The 15,309-nt window shown below is 44.6% G+C and overlaps 1 protein-coding gene across 1 annotated transcript in view; it reads right to left on the bottom strand.

Annotated features, from left to right (window-relative positions):
- Positions 1-15,309, bottom strand: part of SH2D2A (SH2 domain containing 2A) — a 333,990-nt gene that overhangs the window by 118,695 nt on the left and 199,986 nt on the right. Inside the window, exon 4 of the mRNA XM_069604582.1 lies at positions 9,680-9,769. Within this exon, the coding sequence (XP_069460683.1) occupies positions 9,680-9,769 (90 nt within the window). The remainder of the gene's footprint in view (positions 1-9,679; positions 9,770-15,309) is intronic.

Below are 15,309 nucleotides of genomic sequence, written 5' to 3'. Positions count from 1 at the left end.
TATCTGATATAGAATTGAAGACCAAGCTTGTGGGTTTTGTTTCATTGTGCAATTGTGAAGGCCATCAGGCCCCGCCGCTCTTGATCTACTCAGTTTGGATATACAATTTCTTATATCATCCTTGTCAAAGAAAAAGTTATGATCAAGTTGTGATTCATCAAACTTAATGTCACATCCAGGGAGTGGGGTTTGATACACAGAGCCAAAATATTCGCTCCAGGTCTGCTCCGATATGGAGTTTGTCTGAACAGAAGCTTGCGTTTTATGTATAGCTTCATGCAATAGGGCCCAAATTCCCTGTGTTGACTTCAATTTGATCTGGGACATCATTAACTCCCCATCTTTTTGGTATCTAATGATTTTACGACCCCTTAACCATTTTTTGTAATCAGCTTTTAGAGCTTTCATCTGGATGTTTCTGCAACTTATAGGGAATATTTTAAATTCTTCAGATTTTTCTTTAAATCAGCTTTTTTATGTTTCAACTCGAGATCGAAGGCGTGTAAGTGCTTATGACTATATTGATCATCACGTAGTCTTTTCTGAGCAAACCTTTGCATTGAAGCGATATAACATCCTTTTTCTAGAGAGTTCCTACGTGTATTATTGTCAATGAGGATGTTCAAATGTATGTAACTTAGACTCTGTCCATGCTATACGAGACCCTGAGTTGTTGGACGTAGTGTGTACAAGATTAATGTTCCTAGAAATCATGGATTGACTTGAGGGCCATTTCCACGATAAATCACTTGTTTGTGGTCACTATGATCAGAAGCTTTGATCACTAATGATGTCGCCATATCTATAAATTTGGAGTCACTATAAATGTAATCAAGATTGGCTTCTTGCAGGCCTCTGTGCCAGGCTGTTGTCGGGGGTATGTCTCCCTTTAAGGCCCATTTAACATCACATAATTCCCACTTGCCATTAACTGCTTCCATTGGAGTTCATCTGCTGTGACCTGGGTTTTGTCCAATACCATTAGATGAAGATTTAAATACCCCATAATTAAGGTCTGATTGATGGACGAGTCAAGAGATACTTCATCTAGTGTGGAAGTAAGATGTTCAAAGAACTCTTTCGATGATAGATGGGCTTCACCCCAATATATATTTATGAGGATAAAAGTCAATTTATTTCTTTGAAGTTTGAGCTTCTGGATATAGAGAGTAGAGGAGGTATAAGCACTGGTCTTAAAATTGATGGATTTCTTAATAGCTATCAGGAGGCCTGCCATAGGACGACCTCTTTTATGACATATCGCAGGAACCATGAATACATCAAATGCATCCCATGTCTCCTGCAACACAATAATGTCACAGGCACTCAACTCATTCTCCTTAGAGTTTATAAGATTCCTGTGGACCCTTGTATTCCAGGAAACTAGGCACACCCTCTCCTTTGGCAAGAATTGTTACAGTCTTCCATCATGACTACATTGATTCCAGGGAGTTGATTTGATATTATCATGGGATGGATTTTGGAAGTGGTTTGTCGTATTGTATATTCTCATATTTGCTGACTCTTGTTGAATATTGTCACGAGTATTTACCAAGGTATCTTGGATCAAAGCAAATCCCAAATTGAACAATGATGATCCGGCTTCCCATAGTATATTGGCAATGACTCCTGATTTTATAAATAATCTTGCCTCTGTCAAATTTCGATCATCAATGAATTCAACTAATTCAATGTCTGTTGAAGCTAGATCCGCCAGACTTGGTACATCTCTGCAGATGTTTAATATACTTGCTCGGTTAAGATCGTACTGACTAAAAGGATGGTCTCTGCATTTAATTAGGAATCGATGACAGTTTTTATATTGCAAAAGTTTGCTCCTAGACTGCCCAATCACCGCATTAACTAATGTATTAACAAAGGTTTTTATGGAATTACTTATACTTAGAGGATTATTAGGATGAATGCTTCCTGATTGTGAATAAGTTGGGCCTTTGAGTAAAGGAGTCAAAGTGAGATGGGCATCTTCTGAGCTAGTTTTTCAGGATTTGGCAGGGATAAGGGCTGTGAGTTGCCCATATATTGTGCAATAGAGTTTTTTTTTCTTCTCTCAATTGCTGCATGTTTGGAATTGCTGTAACCTCTGTTGGGTTGGAGTGTTTTTTAACATGTTATTTGTATTGAAGGAGTTATTTATAGGAATCTTTCCTGATTGTGAAGATACCAACCCTTCATGGGGAGGAGTGAAGGCAGGCAGAGTCACCCTCTGAATTTGCTTTTCACTGTTTGAGGGGCACAAGGTCGGGCTGTCACCTATGTATTGAGCAATTTAATTTTTTTATCTCTTCTCTCAATTGCTGCAAGTTTGGAATGGTCAGGGTGTCTGCTGATTTAGGTTCTACATGTAATAGCTGACAGTCAGAGACCTGCGATACTGAAAGAAGGGCACCCTCCCATTGTGCACCATATTCACCAGATCATTCAGAGGTTGATACTCCGAGACTACACTGCCAGCATTCTTGGTTTGGCAATCATCGCGGATCTGTTTACTCGCAAACGGCGAGTGCACCATTGATTTCAATGAAAGATTTTGTGCTTCGCACATACACTTTGTTGACAAATACTCATTCAACACTTGAGACAATAGATCAGATTGATTCACTATTTTTTGCCCTAAAATGTCATATAGACACACCACTGTAAGAAGGGCGGTGTTCATTGCACTAAGTGTGTTATTTAGGGCTGGGGCCTCTGGAAAGGAAAACCGCTGGGAATTAGTGTCTTCAATGAAGAAATGACGGTTTCCCGCCAGTTCTGCAAATTTCGAGCGGCGTGGCGTCGGGGCTATAAATGAAAGTGAAGTGTTCAAAGAGTCAGATTTATCGACCAAATTGGTGATTTGGAAAGGTCAAGTGGGGCTCTTGAGGTTTCAATGAACTGATTTAGAGGCTTGATGATCTCAGTGGCTAACGGAATATGAGCGCCTGACTCTTCATGTAAGTGAATCAAATCACCTGTATTTGAACATATATACAAAATGTCCCCAGATTCGTGACATGTATTATTAGATGTATTCATAAAGTCAATAGCATCATCATCAATGTCACCAGCATCTGTTAACAAGTCATGCGCTTTGCGCAAATTGTGTTGGGCTAGAATTGAGTGAACAGGGGGTGTTTTTAACAACAGTTCACTATCACGGCGGGGGGGTCAACCTGGATAATTCCATTCTCCTGTGTTCCCTGCATGAATATTACTTCCCCAGTAAGCACTGCCGATTCCAAGAACGAATCAGATATTTCATGAGGTCGTTGCGAGATAACAACCTCTTGTATTTCAGAATTGACCACTATGGCCGCCGATGCATTATCTGCATTATCTGAGCTAGAATTCGAAGAGGGAACCTTCACAACCGGGACAGGGTCCTTTCCAATTAAAGCACCGTGGACCTGTGCATGTTGTTTAGATTCCGGAATACAAAAAGATCTTATATCGGCTGTTAAAGAAAGCGAGCGTAGCAGTTTGTTTTTAGACACACGCAATTTGGGGATTAATTCTGGGAGGGTCCTTTTATCAGGGGAAGAACCACATTAGACCCTATCTCGGGGCCATGCTCATGGGTATGCCAGTTTTTAGAGTATATGCATTGGTAGACATAATCACAGTGCCTAATTATGCAAATAAGTCAGTGATCACACAAAAAACATTAAAGAATGCAAAAGGCACAATAAATAAATAATCGTGTGCCGCGCTACCTCTACCTCCCGCTCTCACGCGTGATAGCGAGACAGCAACTCACTTAAGCAACTGTACTTCTGCAGATGCGTGCGCGCGGATGCACGTGCACAGTGAGTAAATGGAATTCTGGGGGAGAGGGCGGAGCAAGTGCTGGAAAAAGAGAAAAACAAATCCAGATAAGTGTTTGGATCGTTTAACAGTTCCCAACAGTTCCTAACAGTTCCCAACAGTTCCTAACAGTTGCCCAGCCGTAGTTTACCGTTAAGGTCCCACTTAGACAAAGTTGCTCGTACCGCTCCAATCACGTTCCTTTTGTGGGTAAAGGTTGCAAATCCACTTTCGAGTCCAACACACGGAGGACAGAGAACCAGTGAGACAGCAACTCACTTAAGCAACTGCACTTCTGCAGATCCACGCGCGTGGATGCGCATGCACAGTGAGTAAATGGAATTCTGGGGGAGAGGGCGGAGCAAGCACTCTCCAATCACATTCCTGCTGTGAGGAAACGTTGCAAATCCACTTTCGAGTCCAACACATGGAGGACAGAGAACCAGCGAGACAGCAACTCACTTAAGCAACTGCACTTCTGCATTTATTACAGTAATCTACCAGAGACCGCATAGCATTGAAGTGTCCACTGTACGTGCTGTTCACAAACTATGTGCATATTTACCTTGCATTTCCAATGCATTTTCGGTCTAATCCTGCCTCAGGCATTGTACTGATGCGTACAATGCAGTTGAGCTCGGCAATATAATAATATTTGTACCTTTTTTGCAACTTGTGAATCAGCTTGGGAGGTTTTTTTTTTGGTTTATTTTAAATAAAAAATTGTACGTTGGCACTTATTTCTTATTTCATATGTCAAATAATGTATTCATGAACAGATTTATTACAAACCTCTTCATTTTATCAAATTGATAACTTTTTTTGTGATGCAGGTTATTTTCATTGCCTTGACAAAGGAGAACTAAAGTTAGGACTAGCCTTGTGAACCTACGGAAGCAAAAAATCCAGTCCACAGCAAGAGAGCAGCCGCAGGAGCAGAAGAGGGGGAACAACATGTGACGAGGCAGCCGTGGTGGAATCGGAGCAGCACAAGCTAGGACGCCCGCAAGACACCCAGCAGATTTGGGGGACCTGAAGCGAGTGGGCTGTGTGACTTCCCCAAGCCTGTGAGATTCCAGCCCCCTGAGAGTGCAGCAGGAGCTGCAGTGAAGCCGGAGCCGAAAGGACACTGCCCGCATGCTGAGCGAGGCACTGAAGCTGCCAGCGTGAGGAGAGAAGCACAAGGCCGGCGAGCGGGACTTGCGCTGGCAACGTACAGAAGGCCGGTGAGTGTCAGGAGGGCAGAGAGGCTCTGGAGTGCTCCAAAAAGACTGCAAAGGAACTCTGATCTACAGTATAGAAACAATGACATGGATTTTGAATACCAAGCTAACGAGAAACGTTACTTTGGACAAATAAATTCTCATTGAATACTGAGCCATAGAAAACTTTACATTGAACAACTAAAGGTGCATTGACTATCGAACAAAAAAGACACTTAAGCATTGAAATAAAAAGGTGCACATTGAATCCTGAACTGAACAGAACTTTAATAATTGGAACAACAAGAGTGCACATTTGAAGACAGTGACCCTTTTGTGAGTGAATGCAGTGCGACAAGTGTGGCAGGGCCACAAGGCTAATAAGGAGAAGCCAAGTAAGTTTAAGATTATCACCAAAGTGAAGAGGCCGCCAAAGGGAGCAAGCCCATAGCTTGGCACGAGGTGGGGGGAACATATGGTGGCAAGGAGAAGCCAAGGAAATGCAAGAATAATCCCAAAGCCAAGAGGCCAACAAAAGGAGCCAAGTGATGGTAACTTGGTACACAGGAGCAAGTGCCAAGTAAACCTGTGTGTGTGTTCCAAGGAGGCCTGGGGCCCTGGTTACGTAACCTGTAATGGGTAGACCGGGTCGTCTAACAACTGCGCAGAGAGCAGAGTGCCCTGCATGGTAAACCATAAGAACTCCGAACAACAGCCCAAGGAAACCACTGCATCCGAGCTGGCAAAGTGGGCCAGAAAGAAGGTCAGAATGACCTGGTGTTTTGTTAAGACTTTTTCCTTAGGAAAGACTAGAACAAGTATAGGCAGCAGAATTGAAGTCTTCGGGAAGGGAACCCTGAGGCTTACAAGAACCACCCTTGTTGTCTTGAGAGCGGAGGCTCAAGACGCCGTTTGCTTTGGAATTCTGTTACTTGAATATTGGGGAAGAGAACCATGAGGATTGGTTCGGAACTGTGCCACCGTGAACTGGGAGAAGATAAACTTTGAGACTTTTTCATGGAAATTTCTTGTATGTTATGTTATCCATTTTACACCAAAGTACAGTGAAACTGACACCAACAGGCAAGGTGGCGCTAACGACTGAACAGAGCACTAAAATTGAGCAGAAGAATTAGAAGAATAAAGTTTTTAAAGCCCTTCTGAATGAAGAGGGGCAGCCGTAGAGCGGAGCGCAATAGGCAAGTCACTCCACAGCTTGGCAGCCCTCACAGAAAATGAGCAGCCGCCAATTCTAACACGGTGGAATCTAAGCACAGCGAAAAGGAAGCAATCCTTAGAATGCAGAAAACAGCCAGGGACATAAGGCCGGCACTTCAGCTGCAAATACTCAGGTCCTGCTGCGTGAAAAGCCCTGTGTACAAGACACCGAGATTTAAACTGCACACGTTTGACCACTGGCAGCCAATGCAAAGCCCTCAGAACTGGGGAAATGTGATCCCTCAAGGAGGAGCTGGTAGCAAGCCAGGCAGCAGAGTTCTGTAGAATTTGAAGACGGTGTACCAGATAGTCAGGTTGCGCAAGATAGATGGAGTTGCAATAGTCAATCCGGCTAAGGACCAAGGCCGCAACCACCCGAGAGCGAAGATGAAGTGTAATAAACTGTAGTAACTTTCTCAGGATCTTCAGCTGAAAATGACCAGCCTGGCAGACCGAGCTGATCTGAGAGGACATAGACAGAGAGGCAGACAGTTTAACACCAATCTTCTTAACAACAGGGACAGCAGCAGGAAAAGAACCAAAAGAAGATGGCCACAAAGAAAAGGTCCAGGGGGACGTGACAGAGCCAGAGCACACAACCACAACCTCAGACTTAGCGAATTGAGGCTCAACCAGCTTCCCACAGCCTGCAGGCAATCTCTCAGCTGAGTGACATGGGCAGGATGGAGAAGGTCCAGACAAAATAAATCTGAGTATCATCAGCATAAGAGTAACATCTGAAGCCATGGGAGCGGATAAGATCGACCAAGGGTTGGATGTAAATATTGAACAGGGTAGGAGAAAGAGCAGAACCCTGAGGAACCCTACATACTAAAGCAGAAATAGCAGAGAGAAAAGACTGCAGAGATAGCAGCTGCGAGCGGTCAGAAAAAAAGGAATAAAACCAAGAAGGAACAGAGCCAGAGACCCCAGCAGCATGATTAGGATTCATCCTTGAAGTGGAGGATTTTCCTTCCGCACCAGGCTTACTCCTTGCATGAGACATGGAGGATAACCCAACAATTTCACAGTATGCTACCTCTCGAACGAGGTTCAGGAGCTGCAAGAACCCTACGGTGGTGTTTGGAGCAATTTAAATATTTGATGACATAACATAACCCTTACGTGTAAGAGGGTCCCAGCACTGTAAATGAATGCAAATCAATTGCGCGAATGTACAAAAATAAGCACTTATATTAACTTCTACCTCTTGAACGAATAGTTGTATAACAATTAGAAAATCATCTAAACTAAGGCTACATTTATTTGATTTTAAGACATTGAAAGATTAGTAATTGGCAGAAAACACCAGCGCCTCAATAAGAATATGGTGGTAATGGTAAACTGGTGGCATTTCCAAGACACAATGGCTTCAAACCTTATTATCGGTTTTGCACCCCATAATAAAAACAAAATGGTTGCTTGTGAGTGGAGGTAAAACCTCCACTCACCATGCTGGCAATGGTGCAGGTGTAATTACCACATACAGTAATACTACCACTCTCCAATGAAGTCCTATGGGACTTCAGAGTGCAGAGTAACTTATGCTCATAATCAGGTAGTGAACTACCACTGACCATAATGGCGATTCAGTTTGGCGGTATTAGCATTGCCTATACCACCACACTTGTAAGGTTCACATGGCATCTCTTCTAGGATGACAGTCAATGTTTTTAGGGTTTTATGATTAGGGACCTGTAAGGGATCAGAAGTAAGCCTTGGAGACAATGGCTACATGTTTTTTTGTATATTCTTTTTTGGTTAGTTAAAAAGAGGGTTGGAAAAAGGCCTCTCTATCCCTCAAGCTAAGAGGAGGTTCCCTGCCTCAAAGGAAACTAGTGAAACTGGCAGGAAGTCTGAAACTAAAAAGTCAGTCACTGCTGTGTCCCAAAACCTATTAATGTCCCTAACATTAATAATATGACATAAGTGAGCAAGGATGGTCTTTACAGAGTAACGAATGTTCCTTGCGCTGTCAATCAACAGAAAGGCGTCACCTTGTTTGGCAATAAAGTGATGCAAAAATGAAAATATCCATTAATTCTAGGGCCCACAGAGTTTTCGACTAAACCCCAACTTCCAGTTTATAAGAATGTCAAGAAAATAATTCCCTTTTCTTGATAATGTTTTCTCTTCTTTTCGCAAGCCAACAATGTTTCTTGCAGAGGCACTAATTCCTTCCACCTTTTATCATTTTTGCTGCTTGTGGTAAACTTGGTTTACTCTACTGCCAAGTATTGCCGGTCTTATTTCCCTTCCACTGGGACGAGGAAGAGCAGTGCTTGTGACAGTATAGGTGTCTTTAACTAGTATTTCTTCTTCTCTTGTGGGTTGGGTATAGTCTCCTGCCCATCTACCAGTCATTTCTATAATAGATTTGTGTGCTTTGGGTTATCGAGTTTTTCCCTGGGGTACTTTACATTCCCCCTTTCTAATCAGCAGTCTTTTGGGTTTCCAAAGCCTGTCTCCCCCAAACCGGTACCTGTAATCCTGGTTCAATGGGAGATTCGCCTCTGGACTGCTTAAGCTTGTTTCCGTGGTTCTTCCCCCCAACACCCCACCAGTGGTACACCTCAGGGCTCGGGGATGACACCGCTGTAGAAAGCTGATGGCTTTTGGGCTCCACCTTGCCGTCCCACTAAGCCCTGATGTTGTGGACTAAGCAGCTGTTCACTGCCTTGTTGTCCATTGTTCGGGTGTCCGCCTGCCTCTCGCTTCTCTGTCTCTGAGCGGATGTAAGGGTTTCCAAATTGCTTTTGAATATTCACTCGCCCACAATCTTTCTCCATCTTCCTTTATTGCTTCTCCGCTTCAAACCGCTACAACGACTGCTAGTGCTGGTATTTGTACTGGTTTGTCTTTTTCCTTTGTCCCTTTTTATACTTTGACTGCTTTCGTGCGCCACAGGACAACTAGAACGTGGCCGGTGGTTCTCATACTTATTCCTTACATCCTCACAGGGCATCCTCGTCTCAGTTATTCTGTCATTACTCCCTATGAGACCTTCCTTGTTCTTCCTCGTCGCAGTATTGTATATATGGGCAATGGGCTCAAGTTTACTGCAGTACATTAATTTATCTGGAATTAAATGGGCAGAGGTTCTCGGACCTTTATCACAATACCCTGTTTTCATCATTAAGGAAGGGTTTGTACCCTCAAGAAAAGGGGCAATATCGTCAGATTTGTCATAGACCATGCCCTTGTCACTAGTATATTAAATATCATCGTAAGCAATTTTTGACACTTGTATCCACAGAGAACAATGCTCCTCGTCACCTGAATAGACATTCTTAATCTCACTCAGTTGTGTTGAGAATGACTGTGAAAAGCGCAATATTTAGAAAACCAAGTAGCAAAAACAACATGGAAAACCTGGCATGGACATGGAAAGGTAATCAAGCAAAGGCCACAGAAACCTCCTTTATGGAAGAGCGGAAAGTTGTACGTAAACTCACTTGTATGAAAGAACGAACCCTACTTTACTTTCACAGAAGCGGACCAGGAAGCATCCCATTGGCTTCTTCTGCAGCATCTCCTCTGCTTCCCTGAGAGAAGAGCAAAGAGGGACATGGTTATCACGGAGGCAGGAGAGACTCATGCCGGCCACCCTCCTGGTCAAGAATATGTGCATCCCTGTGTCATGACAGGAGTTACACTTACCTGAGTTTCTGCTGCCTGTACTGGTAGCTTGAGAAAAAGTTAGCAAGAGCAGAGTGCTTGAAGGTTTGCAGAAGTTAGTTGTACATTTTGTGATCAATAGCTAAATAGGCGTCAACATTTGCTAATCCCATGTATGTGCAGTTGGCACATGTTTCTAACTGCCTGTATCCCACACACATAGCATCATTCTATCTTGTTGGCAAATTATCCATGAAATAGCCCAACCACACAGTTTTTTTTTACTTTACTTGCCTGTTTGCATCCTACAAATAGGTGATTTTAGCACCAGCCTTTAACAATCTTCGCCAGAATAGAAACTAAGGAGTCAAGATACCATGTGGGAGGTCACAAGCCAAAATGATCCTCCGGTGCAACTGCCTTCGACATAGTCACTGCTACTGGGATTGGTCCATGTGCTGGGTTTTTGGATCCTAAATGGTGGTGACCGTGGGGAGGCCTAGATTCGTGAGAAGTGTGGCACTCCATTTTATTCATTTCCCCTTGGAGCAATTTTTTTATTTGTATGAACCATGATTCCTTGGGCCTCCCACAGAGTGGCCATTTTCCCAAGGTGATGAAGACTGAATGTATCCTCATCCCCCAGGGAGAGTGGCTGATTCATTAGATGAGGTGCACATCTGGAATGGTGGTGCGTTCCGTATGATTTACCCCTATCTGCTGTAGGTTCCGGAATGCAGAAACTTTAGGTATTTCAGCCAATGGCGTGTCCAAGGAGTGGCACATGCTACCCCTGGAATCTGATTGGCCACACCATTATCCTAAACTATGAACATTATGTGTGTGTGTGTGCGCTCATACTTCATGCCACCCCTGCATACGTCAGCTCCCCACTTGGGCCACCCCAGGCAAAGGAGTGTGGGCACGCCACTGATGTCAACCCGTTTGGAGTATTTCGTACGGTTATTCGATTTCATCTGCAGTGTCATCCTACCAGTGGGTGATATCAATGCCGACCAGCAAATCACAAGGGGCAGGAGTCTGGTTTGATTCAGGGTGCAATGCTACTACTAGGAAGCTCTTGTGGCACTTATGTCAGAACGAAGAGCACAAGAATTCATTCATGGAATAAAACTAGATGCAAGTGCCCCCATTGTGGTGACCATCTACAGACAAAGATCCATCCACGAATCTGCCTGGGTCGTATAGGCTAATAGTAGGACTGGACGCTTCTTTTAATCATAAACCTGCTGCCAAATGTTATGCTCTGATATGTGCAAGCTTTGGAGAACTAACTTCACCAGTCCCTGTGGGAAAAGTGTTAGTGTTATGGTTCAGTGGATCCTTGATTCACCCGGTCATTTGTGGCCTTAAGTATTCGTGGCTGAGACAGTGCTACAATTGCTGCTTTCTTTGTGTCGGGGCAGCATTTGAAAAGGCATACAGATATCATTGTGGCCAAAGTAAACATGCACAGGTCTGAATCCAGGATTTGGGAACTTTTAAGGGAATTACTGGGCAATACACTGGTTAGGGTTCTATTGTGTAAGGCAGGCTATTATGCTAGTGAGATCAGCACCCTAAATGGATTACTTAAGTGGAACGCTCTTGGTCCAAACCTCTTTAAACTATTTTTTGGCAAATCTTCCACTTTGGATGGAGGCAGTGGAACATTTGTCTTCTTACTTGAGGGCTGGCAACCAGGAAGCCTTCTCATACGTCAATGAAACTGTCATTTGGGATTTGCGTGCAACATACGCTTGATGCCCTCAATAAATATTGTTGATTCGCTGGTATGGAAGATACCAAGATACATCTAAACTGTGGGCTCTGGTGGTTGGGAGGTTGGATGCCTGATATGGGACTTGGGTTCTTGGTGTTGGGGGGAAGGATGCCAGGTTTGGGGCTTGCGTTCTGGCCACTGGCTGTTGAAGAGGCAATATTCCAGGTATTGGGCTTGGGCTTTGGTGGTGGGGTATCAGAATGGCAGATATGGGGCTTGGGCTATGCTGGTGGGGAGGCAGGATGCCAGGTATGTAGCCTAGGCTATGCTGGTGGGGAGGTAGGATGCCAGGTACGGGGCTTGGGCTCTGGTGATGGGAAGGTAGGATGCCTTGTGCGGTTCTTGGGTTCTAGGTGTTGGGGGGGTGCCAGGTATGGGACTTGGGCTCTGGTGGTGGAGAGGAATGATGCCAGGTATGGGGCTTGCGTTCTGGCCTCTGGCTGTTGAGGATGCAGGATTCCAGGTATGAGGCTTGGGATCTGGGTGATGGGGGTGCCAGGATGCCAGGTATGGGGCCCGGGCTCTGGGGAGGCAGGCTGCAAGGGGCCTGCACTCTGCATGGTGGGGATAGGAAAATGCCATTTAAGGGTGTTAGGGGGTAGGATGCCAGGTATAGTGCTTGGGTTCTGGTAGTGTGGAGGCAGGATGCCAGGTATTCTAGTTGTTGGGGGGGGGGGGGGTGCCAGGTATGGGACTTGGGCTCTGGTGGTGGAGAGGAAGGATTCCAGGTATGGGGCTTGCGTTCTGGCCTCTGGCTTTTGAGGATGCAGGATGGCAGGTATGGGGCCTGGGTTCTGGTGGTGCGGAGGCAGGATGCCAGGTATGGGGCAAGACTGTGGTGGAGGGGAGCCAGGATGCTGGGTGTAGGACCTGGGTTCTGGGTGGCGTGGGGGAAGGATGCCAGGTATGGGGCCCGCATCAGTCTGGGAAAGCATACTAATAGCCCTTTAATAGGCAGCCCCCCTATTTTTGCCTGTGGCCCCTTCTGTGCCCCCTAAATTTGATTCCTGGAGACGCCACTGCTGCCATCCAGTCTGCAGTCTCCTGCTCTCCTGCGCCCCTCCAGCGCCTCTCTCCTGGGTGCAGTCTCGAGGGTTTTATTCCCCAGAGGGTTTCCCGTGGAGGTTGCTCCTGGTTCACAATCTTTCCTGTTCTAACTATCAGGTCAGTCGTGTTCCTGGAGAGACTTGCGTGCTCCTCATTGGCCTCAATGAACAGGTACGTGACAGGAGCCTTGTGCTTGCTACGTCCAGACAAAATTACCAGTCAGTCATCCTACAAGATGTCTGTTCACTTGCCCCCATCCTGAGCTCTACCAAGACCACTTAAAGTCAGAATGAGTCTTCATCACCCAAAGATCATTACAGTTTAGATGTATCTTGGTATCTTCCATACCAGCGAATCAACAATATTTATTAAGGGCATCAAGCGTATGTTGCACGCAAATCCCAAATTACAGTTTCATTGACGTATGAGAAGGCTTCCTGGTTGCCAGCCCTCAAGTAAGAAGACAATTGTTCCACTGCCTCCACCCAAAGTGGAAGACTTGGCAAAAAATAGTTTAAAGAGGTTTGGACCAAGAGCGTTCCACTTGAGTAATCAATTTAGGGTGCTGGTCTCACTAGCATAATAACCTGCCTTACACAATAGAACCCTAACCAGTGTATTGCCCAGAAATTCCCTTAAAAGTTCCCAAATCCTGGATTCAGACCTGTGCATGTTTACTGTGGCCACAATGATATCTGTATGCCTTTTCAAATGCTGCCCCGACACAAAGAAAGCAGCAATTGTAGCACTGTCTCAGCCACGAATACTTAAGGCCACAAATGACCGGGTGAATCAAGGATCCACTGAACCATAACACTACCACTTTTCCCACAGGGACAGGTGAAGTTAGTTCTCCAAAGCTTGCGCATATCAGAGCATAACATTTGGCAGCAGGTTTATGATTAAAAAAGCGCCCAGTCCTACTATTAGCCTATACGATCCAGGCAGATTCCTGGATGGATCTTTCTCTGTAGACGGTCACCACAATGGGGGCACTTGCATCTAGTTTTATTCCATGAATGAATTCTTGTGCTCTTCGTTCTGAAATAAGTGCCACATGAGCTTCCTAGTAGTAGCATGGCACCCTGAATCAAACCAGACTCCTGTCCCATGTGATTTTCTGGCCGGCATTGATATCACCCCCTGGTAGGATCACACTGTAGATGAAATCGAATAACCGCACAAAATACTCCAAACGGGTACTGCTGCTTTTTTGCTTACTGTACTTTCCCCCTATATGCTCATATTTGTATGAGTTGTGGTCTCTTTGGGGGTCATTACAAGGTAGGAGGTAACCATGCCGCTATTAGCGTCATGGCTACCCCCTTACCAGGTACCGGGTCCGGGTTCCTTGAATGAGGAATTACCGGGCCATTCCGACCTTGGAGGGCCCGGTAATTCCTCATTCAAGGAACCCATCCCCATAGGAGCTCCCATAGGGCTCAATGGGATTGGGGAGTGTGCTAACAACGTGCACGTTAATAACGGGCCCGTTGTTAGCACACTGGTCTTCTCGCAGGACCCGCTAAGGACGCCTGGTAAAACCAGACGTCCCCAGCAGGTTCCCGCGAGCAAACTCGTAATGAGGCGGTAAAGGGTTGACGGCTCCGGCACCATTACCAGTGCCGTTAACCCCTTACCGCCTCACTCGTAATGACGCCCTTTATGTTTTGCTTGTAGTAATACAATTATGTAGTAAGTGGGGATTTATTAGCTACTTATTACATGTTTCACAGTATACAAAACTGTAATCCAAAAGCATTTATCATTTTACTATCCAACATGGCAAGATTATGAATATTGCACCTCTATCGTGTATGCTGCACACAATGCCTGGTGTGTAATATTAATTCAACATAACTACATTTCTACATCCGGTCTTGTCAAATTGTGAAGTTTACATATGAAATATAAGCAACTGGTAGAGGCTCATCTTATAAAAACATTGAATAAAAAGAAGTCTACTCCCTTCTCATGGTTACAGCTCTGGTGTTAGCAGGAAGAAAAATGGAAATAAGGCATGTTGCCTGCTGCAGCCGACATACCTCCAATCCCTTGGGCTGTAACACCATTAAAATATGGAAAAATCACAAGTGAAATTTGTAAACTCTGTCTGGGCATGAACACCTCAGTAGAGTGAAGACATTTGGAGAAGGTTCTTGAAATCTTTGTCTGTGCATTCTCATGGTGGAGTAGTGGCCAAGTGGGGCCCGGAACATTCATGTGTGGGAAGCAACAGCATTCTTTGTAGCTGCACAATACAGGTACCTTTTTTTTTATAACAGATGAAGTGGTAGATACTGTTTACATCATTACTGTTTGTGAAATTGTTCAAAATATCCAACACTCCAAGAGTAAAATTGAGCAATGGATCGGGCGTTCCAGCACGATACTACCTTTGTGTCTGTGGCTTAGGCTATGGGTCTTGCCAGCTTGCATTTAAGATAATTTAAAATGTTTGTTAACTCCGTAGAGTTGGTTGTACTGTAGAATGCATAGTAACATTTTGAGATGTCTGGGTATAGGTATAGATGTCCTGCTGTCGTTTCAAGGGCTGTTTCACAATAAAAGTCATACCTTGTATTTAAAATATAATTAATGTAAAGATGACTTATAGGCATCACAGTTTGCATTGTG

Source organism: Ambystoma mexicanum, chromosome 1p (genome assembly GCF_040938575.1).
Source record: "Ambystoma mexicanum isolate Mex_15411 chromosome 1p, UKY_AmexF1_1, whole genome shotgun sequence".
NCBI classification, from domain to species: Eukaryota; Metazoa; Chordata; class Amphibia; order Caudata; family Ambystomatidae; genus Ambystoma; species Ambystoma mexicanum.
Note: the sequence above shows the minus strand (reverse complement) of the source record. Positions and strands in the feature narration are given on the sequence as shown.